The sequence below is a fragment of the Enhydra lutris genome, unplaced genomic scaffold (assembly GCF_002288905.1).
Source record: "Enhydra lutris kenyoni isolate GAN:26980312 unplaced genomic scaffold, ASM228890v2 scaffoldscaffold22, whole genome shotgun sequence".
Lineage (NCBI taxonomy): Eukaryota > Metazoa > Chordata > Mammalia > Carnivora > Mustelidae > Enhydra > Enhydra lutris.
This window is the reverse complement of record NW_019154106.1, coordinates 13,049,895-13,066,281: the sequence shown is the minus strand read 5'-3', so window position 1 is coordinate 13,066,281 and position 16,387 is coordinate 13,049,895. Positions and strand designations below refer to the sequence as shown.

Genomic DNA, 16,387 nt, shown 5'->3' with positions numbered 1-16,387 from the left:
CACCCGCTCACCAGGGCGTTAAGGGGCACACGCACACACCCGGGCACGTATCCCCTTGCCACCCATCCCAAGCTCACTCGCGCCAAACTCTCGAACACCTCACGGTTCCCACCCGCGCAGACACGCACGCTGGTGGGCACTCAGCGGCTTACCCATTCGCACACTCGCGTGCCCTCCCCCCTTCCGCGGGCCCGTTTAAAAGGTCGCGCGCAAGCACTCTAGAGTCACACCTGCGCAAGGGTCCTTGTGCGCGCGTGCACGCTCATAGGCACTCAGCCTTGCACACGCAAACTCTTGCATATGCTATTCTTAGAGCCACGCACACTCTGGGCTTGGGGTCTGGGAACGGAAGGAAAGGTGGAATCTAGGGGAGAGAAACGGTGGAGGCCTGGACTTTGGCGCCGGGAACGCGGCAGGAGGGGGAGGTGACCCAGGAGCCCATCTCCTCCAGGAAAGTTGGGAGGGGGAACTGGCCAAGTCCACGGAGCTCCCTCACACTACTGCACCCCCCCCCCGCCCGGAGAGGATTTCTCTCAAAGCGTGGCTCCGCGAAGGCGATCGAACAACGTCCTCCGGGTTCCCCAAGGAGGGGAGGGGGCCGGGATGGAGGGGGCTAGAGAGCCGCTCCCGCCTCCTAGTGGCCAGGAGAGGGTTAAGCCGGCTAGCTAGGAAGCGAGGGAGGAGCCAGCGAGTGCGGGAAGGAGTGGGGGTGGTTAGGAAGAGCATCCTCGCTGTCCCCACTCTCCCTCGGCGAGCAGCCGGGGCGCACGGACCGACGGACTGACGGACTCGCGCGCTGCCTGTACTGCCGGGGGGCGCCGGCACCGGGCGTCGACGGCTAGCTCCAGCCCTCCCAGCCCCGTCGCGCCCCGCCCCGTCCCGTCGGGGCCGATGGCTCCTCCCGAGGCCCGCAGCCCGGGGGGCGCAGGGTAGAGCGCTGCAGCCGGGCCACACAGCCTGGGGACTCCCGGGCCCTCCCGGAGCCCCGCGGAGTCCCCGCCGTCCGTCCGGCGGGCTCAGGGAGCGAGAGGGAGCGCCCTCCCCCCGCCGCCCCCTCCCCCGAGCGTCGAGACAAGATGCTGCCCGGGCTCGGGCGCCTGCTGCAAGGTAGGGACCCCAGCCCGCCGGTGGGCGGAGGGCAACCAGGGGAGGGGAGCCGGGTGCCCCCTCCCCCAGGGCGCGAGGGTGGGGCCGCTGTGGGGGTGGGGGGGTTGCCTTGGGAGGGGGGAGAGGTTAGTCCGGGGCCCCGCCCCCGCGCCCAGGGATGCTGGCTGGAGGAGCGCACCCGGCTCGGAGCCTGCTGGGAGGTGCGGGTAGCTCGTGACCAAGGGGGGACGCTGGAGCAGGCGGACCCGGCCCGGGGCTCCACCTGCTCCGGGGGACGCTGAGGACTCTGGCCGGCTGGGGAAGCGCCGACTCAGCAACTCCTCGTGCCCCGTGCCTCAGCACTTTCCAGTCACCTGGAAAGGCAGAGGGTGTTGGTAGGGGGCTGTCTGGGAGGATAGGAGGCTCAGAGGGAAATCCAAACGGCCCTGCCTAGTAAGACAGATGGAAGGCGCTAGAAAGGGGGATAGTTCCATGGACTGAGTGACAGACTAGGGTGTGGACCAGAGATTGGGGGTGGGGTGAGGAAGGGGTCATAGAGAGGGGTGGGGAGCGAGAAGCAGTGTATGATGGAGAAAGTGGCTAGAGGAGGGAGAAAGACAGAGGAGGAATTAAGGTTAGACGGGAAAAGCATGGAGGGAAATGGGACCCAGGTGAGGACAGAGGAAGAGGAGAGAGGAGACCAGATGCACAGAGGGGTGGAGAGAAGGTGAGGGAGAGGAACCCAGAATCCGGAAGGCAGGGTGGGTAATGGGAAAGAGGAGAGCTGGGACTCTGGGGACTGGGAAGGAAAGGGGAGTGGGAAGAACGAAGCCTAAAAATCAGAGAGGGACGAAGCTGGCGGATAGAGCTGGGGTGTCAGGAGCCAGGAAGGGGGTCAAGGATGAGCGCTGTGGTTGGCAACAGAAAACCACAGGGGGAGAGAGTCTGGGGGCTGATGAGGATGGGAGCTGGGAAGGAAGGAAGAGGAAGAGGACAAGATGGGAGAGAGGGACCGGGGGGTGCTGCCCAGGGATGAGACAAAGAGGCTTCTGGTAACCACTTCCACATGGGAAGCTCTCCATTCCCAAAGCGCCTGCTTGTCACATCCCTTCTCTCAGGGAGCGGTCGCTGGGCCAGCCTGGGGGGCTCTGAGCTCTGGGCCTTGGGGGCGGCTGTGAGGGGGAAAGGGTGAGGACATTCGAGTGGGCTGGCAGCCTCCAAGGCTGGGCACCCCGGCTGGCTGCATTTATATTTATTTATATCTCTGGGCCCGGTCGTCGGATCTTGCCACCGCTACCATGGTGGCTGCTTATTTTGGGGTGTTACATTCTGGCAGAGTGAGAAGCTGTTTGCAGCAGCTGTAAACCTCCGTCACCACACCAGTGCTTCCCCAGGCCCCTGCGTCACTAGTGTCGCCACCGCCTCCATTCTGCTCCAGGCTCCCACCTCCTCAGCCCCTGCCCCCTCAGCCGCTGCCTGCCAGGCTCTAGCCCTTCCCCAGCCTTTTGGGTGTGGAGCTGTTGCTGCTCATCTGGGACCCCGTGTCCTTCCTTCAGAGCCAGGACCCTTGACTCCCCTTCCAGGGAGCACCTTTCCCAGGGGCCCCTCCGCACAGCAGGTCAGCACCCTGGCACTTGCCCTCCACCCGGAGTCCACCTGCCTCCTCTCCAAACTCCTTCTTTCACCAGAGCCTCTGGACTAAAAGGTGGCTACTGGGGTGAGAACCTTGCTTCTGAGCCTTGGGACTCCAGGCTGATAGTCCAGAGTCCTTGACAATGGTCCCTCAGTGAATGGATACTTTTTGGCTCTGGGCACCTCAGCCTTCCGGGATCGATACCTTATTCTGGCCTCTCTCCCCTCTGTCCGTAGGTCAATCTTAGCCACATCTCCTAGACACTGGTCATTCCTTTTTGACTCCCAAATGGGCTGTCCCTTAGAGCAGCCACAAGCTGAAGCCCAGAAGAAAAAAGTTGCTGAGAGTCTGGGTCACTTCTTTGCTCCCCCATCCCCACAACAGCCTCATGGCTGGCCCAGCCCCATGCACCTGGGTGCACTTTCTGTCTCCCTCTACCTCAAGGGCAGTGACTGTCACACTCAGTGTGGTTTCTGTGGATGATGTGAGGTCTCCCAGAGAAAGGTCAGAGAGTCTCTTCTGACATGGACTGGTCTGGTTCCACCGGATACTAGCTGCACGACCTGAGACAACTCTGTGCTTGAGTGTCCCTCGCCTGAGCTGCAGATTGGAGGCAATAATATTACTCCATGGGCTTACACTGTGTTATACTCTCTGCGGAAGGCCGTGGAGTAAGACAAAGTCTGGCACACAGTAGGTGCTTCACGACAGATGGCTTCTGCCCATGCCTGCTCTACGCTCCCCTGCGGCTCTAGCCATCACCTGCTGACTTTAGAAAAAAGGAAGAGGAGGAAAGAGAGAGGATGGGGTGAGGCAAGAGGGTGGGGGAGGCTGTCACAGGGGCTCCCCTCAGCCTATAGAAGGAGTAAGCAGCAAAATGAAGGCTTCGAGACAGAAACTGAAGGCAGACTGTCAGAGATCCGGATCAGGAGGCCTGAGCTGCTTCCTCCGAAACTGACCCCTCCCCTCTCCAGCCCTTAGCGGTTCTCCCTGTGAAATAAGGTGGGGGTTTGCCCTTGAAGGCCATGGGTGTACCCCCCTTCCGGCTCCAACACTTTGAATCTTACCCTGGTCTTTGCCAGGGAGTCACAAGATGGGGGCTGGGAGTGGACGTGTGGTCTTCAGGGAGAGAGAAAAGACAAGGCCTGGAGGGAAGGAGGGATGATGAGGAGCCGTGGGAAGCAGGGGGTGGAGAAGGAAAAGGGCACACGCCGGGCAGGGACTAAGGGCGGAGGAGGGAGAGAGTGGCATGGCTCACCAGCCCCCACTGCCTCTGCCCAGCAGCGCTCCAGCCAGGCCTGGGGGCAGAGAAACCCTGAGCCCCCCACCTTCCCCTCCTCCTCGCCTCCAGTGAGAGCCGCAGCCTGAATTATGGATGAGGCTCCTTGGGTTACAGCTGCTTTGCACAGCGGAGAGGGCCAGAAATGGCAACAGAGTCACTGTTACGCAGCAGCTGCTACGGAGGGGCCCCCTGCTCAGGGCCCCTCCTCAAAGAGCCTGTAGGGAACACCATCTCCAACATGGGGCAGTGGGCCCTGATGGGCGTAGATGTGGGGACCAGCCAGAGGGGGCGTGGGGAAAGAGAAGAGGAGCTCGCTGATGTGGGCAAGCAGAGAGCCAAAGAGTTGCAGTCAACCCCTGTAGGCTTGGCCCCCAGGCTGGAAGAGACCCTGGGGCCAGGGAGTGGCCCTGGAGTCTGGAGAGCTCCGGAACCACACATCATTCCGGCTGTCTCTTCTGGGGTACCAGTCAGCCCTAGAGGCTGGGGCGAAGAGCTCCGTAATCCTCTGGAGGGCTGCTGGCCTTCAGAGCTCACACTCTTGTGAGCTTTGTGGATCAGGGGTGGGATTAAGGATCAGAAAAGGATTTGACTTCCTCTGGTGTCAAGTCCTCAGGGAAGCAAGCTCAGAGGGTGACTGCTACAAAGAGAAATGTCCTGGCCAGGCATCAGGAGAATCCTTTCTGGTCCTTGCCCAATCAATCAGTCACTTTGCTGTGTGACCTTGGGCAAGCTCCTTGCCCTCTCTGAGCCCCATGTCCCTTGCATAGAACAAGAACTGGAACCACATGGAGGACCTTTCCAGCTCTGAAATCTCCTGTTCTAAGGCCCAAACCTCAGGCCTCACGAAACCCACCCAGGGTTCCCTGCTGCACTCCCGCTCCCCACCTCTGCCTGGTTCAGAGGAAGGGGTGAGAGACGTGCCCCTCCACCCCACGTGGCTCTTAGAAAAACTCGGGAGGAGAAAGTAATCGTGAAACGCCGCACGGGGGAGGGGTGAGAAGGGCCGAGAAACGCGGAGGTGGTGTGAAGGAACGGAACAGCAGCCGCTGTGTCACTGAGTTATTACATCACACCCAGCCTACACACGCACGGGGCCGCACTCACACACACGCGGAGGACAGCCGGCACACGCTCACGCCGCAGGGCACAACGAGGGGCCCGGTCAGAGCTGGGGCGGCGCCCAGAGCCAAGGAGTGGGAACACCACACACACCTGGCAAGGGGTGTCCCCCTGCCCAACAACCCAGGGAGAAGGCACAGCAGGGTATCTGTGCTGTCCATGCCACACTCAGACCGGCGGTGCCATGTGCACACAGCAGCTCAGCAGCACTCACACCCATCCCTACAATCATATATTTGTATATAAGCACACACACACATTCACACACAACCACCTCTGGAGTGCAAGGACCACTCAGAGCCACAGACCCTCTGTCCTTCCCCTGAAGTCTCTGAAACCCACAGAGCCCCAGGATCTCGGGTCCGGGGTCCAAGGACCTGTCTCCCACCCCTCCCCCTGCCCTCATGGGGCTAACACATTCCTTGAAGCAGAAGGTTCTCATCAGTGTGTGCCCAGGGAATCACTGCCCAGTTTATGGGGTGTGGGCTTCCCTTGCCCCAGGCAGATTTGCCAGGAGAAAACCCCAGGACTAATCTGGAAATCATGATAAAGGGCAGAGGGCAAGCTAGATCCAGCTCAGAAGCTTATCAGCTGCAGAAGGCCGGGGACAGGGATGGTTAGGGGGTCCTGCACCCATACTATAGCGCAGGGATACAGGGACCTAGACACAACACTTTAGCCCCAGGCTCTTGGGGCTCCCTGGGCCTGCTTCTCCATCTGTATCATAAGGATGCTGAACTATTTCCATCATTCAAAAGTTACTTTGAAAAACATTATTTTTAAGTGACTTTGATGACTTTGAATGAGGAGAGCCTGTGGTGTGAAATGCAGATTCCCAGGCGGTCACCCCCAGGAATTCTGATTCTGCCTGCTTTCCAGGACCACCTGCCTGATTCTGTTGCAGGTGCTGCTGGCCCAGTTAGAAACGCACTGACCCCTGGTCCCCCAGGGCCCTTGCAGCCTGGACAGGCCCTGGTTCTTCCAAGGTGAAAGCTTCTGGAAGGTGAGGGAGGGGGCTGCAGGCATGGGGGGTTTCGGCAAGGCCAGACCCCGGGGCAGCCTGAGGGCCATTTTTCACAAGCCTTAGATTCACGAAGATTCTCAATTTAGTTCCAGCCATTCTCAAATGGGGGCGATTCACCCTCCAGGGGACATCTGGCAATGTCTGGAGACATTTAGGTTATCATAACCTGGGGGCAGGTGTTGCTGGCACCTAGTGGGCAGAAGATAGGGATGCTGTTAAAACAGCCTAAATAAGACATCTTACAGGGCTGCCCGGTATAAGCAAGAACCATCAGGGGCCGACCGTCCGGAGCTGGAGAGCCCCGGCACTTACATGGGCAAACCTTGCTTTCCACAGTGTCCTCTTGGCATTTCTTTATTTTTTAATACACCAGGAGCCTCAAAACTCAGCCACAGGTCAGGACCTCTTGCGTCCCTGAGGGTTGCACCCAGAACCCCGCCCCCAGGAGCGCTGCCCTTAGGGGTGTGTGGGCAGGCCCCTGGCTGGCAGGCCTGGCCGCGGGGGCCGGGGGGCGTTGAGGCGGGCTTGCCCAGAACCACCCGGCCTCCCTCTCCCACAGGTCCCGCCTCGGCCTGCCTCCTGCTGATGCTCCTGGCCCTGCCCCCAGCGGCCCCCAGCTGCCCCATGCTCTGCACCTGCTACTCGTCCCCGCCCACCGTGAGCTGCCAGGCCAACAACTTCTCCTCCGTGCCGCTGTCCCTGCCGCCCAGCACGCAGCGACTCTTCCTGCAGAACAACCTCATCCGCACGCTACGGCCCGGCACCTTCGGGCCCAACCTGCTCACCCTGTGGCTCTTCTCCAACAACCTCTCCACCATCTACCCGGGCACCTTCCGCCACCTGCAGGCCCTGGAGGAGCTGGACCTCGGCGACAACCGGCACCTGCGCTCTCTGGAGCCCGACACCTTCCAGGGCCTGGAGCGGCTGCAGTCCCTGCATCTGTACCGCTGCCAGCTCAGCAGCCTCCCCGGCAACATCTTCCGCGGCCTGGTCAGCCTGCAGTACCTCTACCTCCAGGAGAACAGCCTGCTCCACCTCCAGGTGAGCCGGCTCTGGGCACGCCTGCTGGGGCCCGTCCCGCCCTCCCGCTGGGCCCCAGAGCCACGCCTGCTGGGGCCGCCCCGCCCTCCCCCTGGGCCCGGGGCTCCTCTGCCCCAGGGCGCAGGGGGACCCCTTTTCTGCCAAAGCCTCTCCAGTTCCCTGCCCCTTTCCTGAGTTTCTGTTCCTCTCACTCTCACCAGGGGCTTTTCTTTATTTTTTCTCCTTATATCTTCCTGTCTATGCCTGTTTGGGTCCCTCGCTGCCTCTCTCCCTAACTCTCCAACCCCCCATCTGTCTCCCTCTGCCCGTCCGTCTGTCTGTCTATCCCTTTCTGTCCCTCTCTGCCTCTCTCACTAACTTGCCTCCCCCATCTGTCTTCTTCTGCCTCTTCTGTCTGTCTCCCTTCACACGCCCACTCTGCACACTCCCCCATGTCTGTCTGGGTGTATGTACGTGTCTCTTTCTGTGATCCCTCCTTTCCCCCTTGTTTGCCTTCGGGGGACTCTGCCTTTCCCCAGGCACCCAGCCTGGAGGCCTTGGAGGCTGCCTTTCTCACCCACCCCTACATCCTCCCACATCACGTCATGGGGAGGAGGAGCAAGAGGGCAGAGCCCCTGTAATTATGCCCCATGGAAGGTTCCACCTCTCTCCAGCTCACTGGGTATTGGGACAAGGGGGAGTCCTAATCTTTCAGATTCCCCCAAACCTGTCGTTCCCGCGCAAGGGCATAAGGAAAAGAAAAGGGTAAAGAGCGGTTAAGTAGCTGGAAAATGGATGCTCTGGAAACGGAAGGAATAACAGTAATTGCTACTTATTGTTATTGTCATTGATCTAAATATTGTTTATTGTTGTTGTTATGCTGACTGTTTGACAGCCAGATCCTCCCATTCTATTTCCCCAGGAAGCAATCACATACCCTCCAAACCACTCTGGAAGAAATTCCTCCCTGGGCTACCCAGCCTCTGGCTGGAAGGGGGCAAGGACCTCTAAATTCTTCCCTCCCCCACCCATAAGCCTGGAAGGCCCTTGCTCCTCCCCACCCTGGGTCTGGAGCCTGCCTGGTTTCACCAATATGCTGATTTGCACATCAGGTCAGAGCCCATGACACGGGCAGTAGTAGCCTGACAAGTGTATGAAGCACCCACTACGTGCTTGGCACTAGGGAGACAGCAGGGAGCTAAACAGACAAAGCTCCCTGCCTTCCGAGAGAACATTCTAGTGGGGGAGAAAGACAAGAAGAAAAATGCAGACCCCGCTGGAGAAGTCTGCCATGGCCATGATTACTGCCTAAACAATGGTTGTAGTAGCTCCCACTACTACTTAGGAGGCACACTGTGTGTCTGGCCCTGTGCTAAGGACTATACAGGCATTGACTCTGGTATCATTTACAAGCACGTGGCAAGTTTCAACCTTCCCGAGCCACAGTCTTCCCATCTGTAAAACAGGGGCAGCGACAGCCCCCCATCTCCTAGGGGTTTTATAAGCATTCAGTGCATGAATAATTTGTAAAGAACTTAGAATAGTGCTTGGCATGCGGTAAGCACTATGTAAATGCTTGTTAAAATACTATTTTAAAAAGAGAAACAAGCCTCATTTAACATTGGCCTTGGTGAAACAGCCCGTCTTGGACCCGATCCTGGAGATTTGGGTCATCTTCATGGAGGATACTGAGGCCACAAGCGGGTCCCAGAATACTCCCTCCCTTTCCTTTGCTTCCTAAATTTGCCTCGCACCTCAGCGTTTACAAAGTATATTCAGCCCCCTCATCTCACGTCTTCCTCTCTGTTGGAGGTTGTCTCCTTACAGACAAGGAAGCAAGGATGCAGTGGCCCGGGGCCCCAAAGATTTTGTAGACAGCAGGCCTTGACACATCAATTCTCTTAAACCACTGTCCATGTGACTGGGGATTTCGTGTCTCATCGTCCCAACAGCCTGGTCGTAGGGGACAGTTAGGGGCAGTAGGGACACAGAATGGAAGTTCCTGGGGCCACACGACCAGTTAGTGCCCATGGTGCTGGAGCCTCTGGCGTCTGATGACATTTTAGGAATGTCTGTCCCTCAGACCTCTCCCCCAGGCTCCGTCCAGAGGGGCAGGAAGGACAGCGGTGTGGGCTGGCTTTGAAAGCACACTCTTCGGAGCCTGCCCGACCGAGGTTCAAACCCTGGCTGCTGTGTCTTTGGACAAATCACTCGACCTCTCCATCTTCATTTCCTCATCTGTAAAATGGTGACCAAGGTAGTACTTGACATTTACCTAAGACGCTCTATGAGGCTGAAAATTTAGCCCTGAGCCCCACTGCTCATGGATGCTATCATTGTCCTATTCCTGCTCGTAGCTGGATAGCAACTCCTACTGACACCCTGACCTCTTTACCAACACACATTAGTTGTTCAGGAGGATGGACCTGGGGCCAGAACGCCTGAGTTTGAATCCCTGCTCCGCTGTTTTCCGACTTACTTAACTTGAGGCAAGTTGCCTCCCCATTCTGAACCCCAGGTTCCTTATCTTTAAAATGGGAAAAGATAAAAACAAGATCTTTCACAAAGAATGGCTACAAAAAGCCAATGAGTTTGTGTATATAAAGCACGTAGTTCAGTGCAGAATAAATCGGTCACGATGACCAGACCCTCTGTCTCTCAGGCCTAGGCTCAAGCAGGGTCTGGGCAAAGGAGACCTTGAGTGGGCGGGGCGGGGGGGTCCTTCTGAAAGGGGAAGTGCTTGTCCTGCACCCTGTGGTGTGAATGGTGGACACAGTTCTCTCCTTCAATCATGACAGCTCGCATGGTGCGTAAGGGCAGTCTTCGCAGGCAGGCAGAGCTGGGTGTGAATCCCAGGCCCTCCTCTGGCTTGCCCTGTGGCTCTGGGCGTTACTTCGCGTCTCTGAGCCTCCACAGACCCATCCATAAAGCGGAGAAAACGACCTGCACTTCAGAGGCGTGTTGTGAGGGTTAAAGTCGATGCTGCCTGAAAAGGGCTCAGCGATGTGTGTGGTTCAGAGTAAGCATCATTTCCTCCACTGCCGAAGACACTGAGCCTTGGTGAGGTCCAGGCACCGGTGTGAGGTCACCCAGACATTTAGGAGCACAGCCTAGAACCGGCCCAGGTCTGGCTGACTCCGGAGCTCACGCCCGCATTCTAGCACATGGAGCTGTTGGACCCTAGGCAAGTCACTTGCCTTCTGGGGGCCTTCCTCTCCTATTCTCCGGAAGGGACGCAATATTATCTGCCTCGTGGGGCTGTGATGATTCAATTACTATGTGGGGTCTGGGCAGCACAGAGCTTGGCGCCCAGCGCGGGCTCTGACGCAGACGAATACGGTGACACCTGGCAGAGACTGGTGAGCCCTGTGAGTGGGGGTGCCTGGCACGGAGCAGACACTCAATACAGCTTTGCTGAATGAATGAGGTACACTCCAGGACTCACTTACTCATAAATATCAGATGAGGCTAGATCTTAATGATCAACTCTCTCAAGTCCCTTGCTTCATAGATGAAGAAACCTGAGGCTCAGAGAGGTTGTGGAGCTGCCCAAGGTCACACAGCCCAGCAGCTGGTGCCAGAGACTAGAGCCGGGAGGGTGGAAGGAAGCAAGGTGAAGAGCAGGATGCTGGATGCTCTGGGGCCTGGAGGGGGTAGTTGGGGAGGGCAGGGATCCAGCGTTGAGATTCCAAATGGATGCAGAGAGCTGTGAACCGACCTGTAGGGAGGTGAGGGAAATGTGGTTTTCGAAATGGAAGTGGATGACTTTAGCAGCCACTCTCAGCCCGGGGAGGGGGGTGGGGGGGTGGGGGGGGGAACAGCACAGGGTGGGGAGGGCGAGGGCTGTGAAAGTCAAGAGCTTATTAATGCACAGAGAACGTTTTAATGGGGAGAGAGGAAGGCCCGCATTTGAGAGCTGCAGCCCAGGAAGTGGCTGGGGCATCTGGCAACAGCTGGGATGAAGGGAGGGGTTTGGACCCCGGATGGAGACTCAGCGAGGGGGAGGGCCAGGACATTCGCAAGAGGGAAGAGGGGGGAAGTAGAAGAGTTGAGATCAAGGGGTTCTGTAGCCCTCAAATTGGGGCTGTGGATCAAAGGTGTCTGAATTTCTGGGGTGTCTGGTCTTTGGTCTTCCCTTCCTGAGCTCAGGAAGTCCCAAGAGTGCTGGTGACCCCTGCTTCTACCCCCACCCCATGTTGATCCTGACCAGGTATCTCCGGGTGTCCCACCTTGGCTGACACTCCATAAAAAAGGAAAACCCTAACACAGTGTCTGAGTGGAAGGGTTTCAGAGCGCACTCCCTGGGTGCCAGGAAGAGAAGGACAAGGGCGCCTGGCCAAGCTGGGACAGGCTGAGGCCACAGGCGTGCAGAGAACCACTGAGCCGGACACAGGGTGATGGCAGCAGGGGGCAGAGAACGCTAGTGTCAGAGACAGCCAAGAAGGTTGAGGGGACAGATCTCAATGTGGCCAAGAGGAGGGTTCTTGGCAGGCTCAGTTCCTGCAGCGGAGAGGGCGGAAGGCAGATGGGAGGGAGCACCGGAAGGTGGAGGCTGTGGGTGTGGGCTGGGAGTCAACGCCCCCCCCCCACCCCCCCGCCTGCAAGCCTGCCTCCAGGCTCCTAGGTGGGAAGGGCGGGATCATCCCCCAGCCAGGAAAGGGTGGGAAACAGCCTGGAAACAGCACCCAGGGGTGTGCAGGCTTCAGAGCCGCGATGCTCTCATCCCTGAGAACCAGGCCTTCTGGGCCTGCTGACCACAGGGGTATCCTCCACAGAGGGGAGGAACTCGGTACTGGGGCTCTGGGCCCTTTTCTGGCAAGCCCTTGGTCTCTCTGGGTCTCAGCGCTCTCCTCTATAAAAAGCGGCTGGATCAGTGGACCCGGAAGCACTATTCGAGTCAGGCTGACCACCAACAAGCTGGTGAGCTGGTTAAGGGACAGAATCCAGCTCCCTGCCCCCAGGAAGCATACCTACACCTATTCCCGCACCCCCATTCATTCTGGGTCGCTGTCCAGGATCTGTCCAGCACTAACAAGGCCTGATTCCGGGATGCCTCACAGCCCCAGGCAGGCAGGTGGGACAGCCCTTGAAGGGGGCCAGTGATGGAGGGCATCAAACAGCAGGCTTCCTTCCCCTCCCTCCTCCCTCTGGTGGGTGTCCCTGACACCTGGTCCCTTTAATATCCTATGGAAGTAGAACAGCAGAACTTTTGAGCCCCAGGAAACTCCTCTGTTAGAGGAACAGGATTGGACCTAACTGTAACCAAGACCCTACCGTCACCATAACCGCTTTTTATTGATGGTGGTTTCTGTGCCCACCCAGGCCGTATCCTTCCAGCATGATCTCACCAAACCCTCCCTCAGCCCTCTGCAGCCAGGAGGAGGGCACGCTGGATCGGAAGCCCCGGGCTCTCACTACTGAGCCTGTGGGCTTCACTGGACCGAATCCCAATGTGCCAGGCACTGTGCCCAGCGCCTCACCCATCTGCTTTTTGTGTAGATTGTCTCCCTTAATCCTCAGCACCAACGCAGGAGGACGTACACTCATTCCCATTTTATAGATGAGGAAACCAGCTTAGAGAGATTACTGGCTTGGCCAAGTTAACAACAGCGGCCAACCCACTGAATGCCTACCTCATGGAAATCTTGTTCTCAGTCACCTAGTATATGTTGCTTCATTTAATCTGCCTACCTTACAGGTGAAGAGACTGAGTCAGAGATACAGAGACTTGCCCAGAGTGGCACAGTCTGTACGGAGAGATCCAGGATTCGAAGTCAGGAAGTCTGGGCGCCCAGCCTGCGTCCTTAAGCAAGCCCAGGGTTCTCATTCTCCAGGTGTGGCCCTCTGACGAGCAGCATCAGCACCACCTGGGAACATATCCTGCGGCTACACCGCAGACCTGCTCAATCAGAAACTCGAGGTTGGGGGGCTGTGCACAGCACGCCGGGCTCTGCAGGGCATTCAAAGCACTAACGTTTAAGAACTACTGGCCTCAACTACATTGTTTTCCCCACATTAACTTCTCAACAGGTTAGGGGAGGCAGGATTCGAACCCAAAACCGTCCGAATCAAAAAGTCAAACCCTTTGCGTTCCACCACGAAGCTCTCCCTCTTTCCCTTCCTCCCCACGTGCCTCTAAGGACCACTCTCTTCTTCTCTCCCCCACCCCCACCCCAGGATGACCTGTTCGCAGACCTGGCCAACCTGAGCCACCTCTTCCTCCACGGGAACCGCCTGCGGCTGCTCACGGAGCACGTGTTCCGCGGCCTGGGCAGCCTGGACCGGCTGCTGCTGCACGGGAACCGGCTGCAGGGCGTGCACCGCGCGGCCTTTCGCGGCCTCAGCCGCCTCACCATCCTCTACCTGTTCAACAACAGCCTGGCTTCGCTGCCCGGCGAGGCGCTGGCCGACCTGCCGTCGCTCGAGTTCCTGCGGCTCAACGCCAACCCCTGGGCGTGCGACTGCCGCGCGCGGCCGCTCTGGGCCTGGTTCCAGCGCGCGCGCGTGTCCAGCTCCGACGTGACCTGCGCCACCCCCCCGGAGCGCCAGGGCCGCGACCTGCGCACCCTCCGCGAAGCCGACTTCCAGGCGTGCCCGCCGGCGGTGCCCACGCGACCCGGCAGCCGCGCGCGCGGCAACAGCTCGTCCAACCACCTGTACGGCGTAGCCGAGGCAGGGGCGCCGCCCGCCGACCCCTCCACCCTCTACCGAGACCTGCCCGCCGAAGACCCGCGGGGGCGCCAGGGTGGGGACGCGCCCACGGAGGACGACTACTGGGGGGGCTACGGGGGCGAGGACCAGCGGGGGGAGCAGACGTGCCCGGGCGCGGCCTGCCAGGCGCCCCCGGACTCCCGCGGCCCCGCGCTCTCCGCCGGGCTGCCCACCCCTCTGCTTTGCCTCCTGCTCCTGGCGCCCCACCACCTCTGACTGCGGTGCTGAGACTGAAGAGGCCTGTGTGTCCCCCCCTGCCCCCACCCACCCCCAGCGGCGGCTCGGCCCGCCCCCGGCCCGCCCCCGCTCTCCAACCCGCCCCCCCATCCCCGGCCTCTAAAGCCTTCCTCTCCCCTCCGCAGGGAGGGACCGGCCGCCTCTCCCTGCCTCGGGGGCTGCTGGCTCAGGACTGGGTTGCGCCCAGTGGCTCAGCCCTGTTCTCCCCAACTCCGGCCATTAACTCTTTCCCACCCCAAGGCTGGGGTGGGGCACCCCTGGCAGCCGCCGACCCCTTCTCCCAGCGCCCACCGTGGACTCGAGAGGGGCTTTGTCTACAGAGCATCGCCCACCAGCAGAGCCTTTGGAAGCTCCCGGGAAGGGAGCCCTGCCTAGGAGCCCTTTGGAGGGATGCCTCAGTTGGGGCCAGGCTAACCCTAGGCCCCTGCTTCTCCTAGCCCCCCTCAACCTCCCGACATTGGAGGAATACTTTTCTCCTAAGTCTACCCGGGACACTTTTTAGGGTGCCTGGAGGGAACTTTCCTCTCCACCGTGGCCCCTGTGTGGTGAAGATCAACAGAAGTTGTTTGGGAAAAAAAAAAATTTATTAAAAAATTCTATTATTTTATCTTCTTCTGTAAGATTTGTTGGCTCAGGACCCCAAAAGTGGGAGGAGGGCTTAGAACCATCAGAGCCATGAGAACTAGCAGGCTCAGGGCCAAGAGGGTTAGAGAAAGAGGATACATCCCAAGCAACCAAAGTGCTTCTTGTTGCCTGGAGTGCTGCTCCCCCATGATGAGAAGCTGAAGACTGAGGAAGAGGGGTGACCCTGGAGTCCCAAGTAGGCCAGGTGAATTCTGACAGCCAAGAGTGAGTGCTGATATCACTTCGCTTCCCATTGGTCCAGGAGAAGCAGCTACAGACCACCCTGAGTTTTCTGGCACCTGAGGAGCTGAGGCTGGGGAAGGCCTCCAGCCTGGTTAACGGCTCCCTCCCAGGCCCTGTTCCTTCCGGAAGGAAGAGCATTTTCCATCTTACCCTTCAAGGAGAAATAACAGACATCCAGGGGCACACCCAACCCAAACATGGCTTTGGGCAAATCTGAAAAAGGCACCTCATCCTCAGGGCAGCCCCGCCCCACACCACAACAAACACTTGCCCTCTTGTGCCTTTATGCAGTGTACAGCCTGCGCAGTTGTACACAACAACCCTATAGATCAGTGATCTCTTTCCCTTGGCTCCTGTGAGGTGGGATGGACCAGGTTAGAGAAGCAGTTCTGCAAGCAGGTTAGAGGAGAGACCAAGGTCCTAAGGTGACCAGAGGGACAAGAATCCCAAGTTGGGGTACCCTGCTGGCTTGAAGTATGATCTGAAGCTTCATCTTTCCAGTATGTGAAAGGGAGGGATAGAGGTAGGGCTAGGGAGGCCTGGGGAAGGAAAGAGCCAGACTAAAGTAGAACTTGAGAGAGAGGTTGGGGTGAGCCTTATCAGAGCAACTGGGGAGAAGTTTGATGGTTTACATTTAGGATTAAGATTCTAACTCAAGGGGTGGGAATGGAAAGAGAGGGGGCCTGGATGCCAGGGCTCAGAGAGCAGGAATGCTGAGATCCTGTGACTCTGGCCAGGCAAGTCAGAAGGATGGCAAGGAGAGGAGGCAGAAACAGGAAGGCCTGAGGCAGGGGGACCTTGGATAAGACTACGGGGTGGGTGGGGGAACAATGAAAACAACTAGCTAACCAGGAACGTGGGGAGCTGGGGCCTCACAGGAGCCCGTGTCAGGCTGGCTTTGAGGAGGCTAGCCAGTGGGATAGGGGGGCAAGAGCTCTGATGGAGGAGGAGCTGCTGGGGACTGGGCAGGGGGAGGGAGGATGCTGGGAAATCAGAAGCAGGCTGTCCAGGTCACAGAATTATCGCTGTGAAATATTCATGGGCCTTTGGTCCAGATGCTATTTCAGAACAGTGAAAGCAAGAGGAGTGTGTGAGCCTCAGGAAGAAGCCTACAGCAGTGCCTCTTTCCACCACCCCCACGTCCACCACCACCAGCCCAGACAGACCCACGGACGCCCATCACGTGCACACCCACGCTCACACGCTCTCTCACACACACTCGCACAGTGCAGAGCTATGGAGCACGTGCAGGCCAGCTGACACCCACGGGTCCCACAAACAGGCAGATGCACCCCAAATGCATGCACGCATAGCCACACAACCCCCTAAGCAGGACCCTGCACAGAGACCACCTCCCGATATCTCGAGCGCACACATCCCCCAGCGTCTCAGGACAACTCAGATTTAC

At 58.8% G+C, this 16,387-nt stretch overlaps 1 protein-coding gene across 1 annotated transcript; it reads left to right on the top strand.

Annotated features, from left to right (window-relative positions):
• The first annotated feature begins 1,055 nt into the window (after positions 1-1,055).
• On the top strand, positions 1,056-14,091 carry LOC111150178 (reticulon 4 receptor like 2). Its single transcript, XM_022507576.1, has 3 exons — positions 1,056-1,107; positions 6,704-7,185; positions 13,342-14,091. Exons 1-3 carry the CDS (start codon positions 1,077-1,079, stop codon positions 14,089-14,091), a joined length of 1,263 nt encoding a protein of 420 aa, XP_022363284.1. The 5' UTR covers positions 1,056-1,076.
• The last annotated feature ends 2,296 nt before the right edge of the window (positions 14,092-16,387 follow it).

Coding starts and splice junctions, on each gene's coding strand:
- LOC111150178 (XM_022507576.1), top strand. CDS start 1,077: ATGCTGCCCGGGCTCGGGCGCCTGCTGCAAG. Junction 1,108..6,703: donor GCTCGGGCGCCTGCTGCAAG/GTAGGGACCCCA, acceptor CCTCTCCCACAG/GTCCCGCCTCGGCCTGCCTC. Junction 7,186..13,341: donor ACAGCCTGCTCCACCTCCAG/GTGAGCCGGCTC, acceptor CCCCCACCCCAG/GATGACCTGTTCGCAGACCT.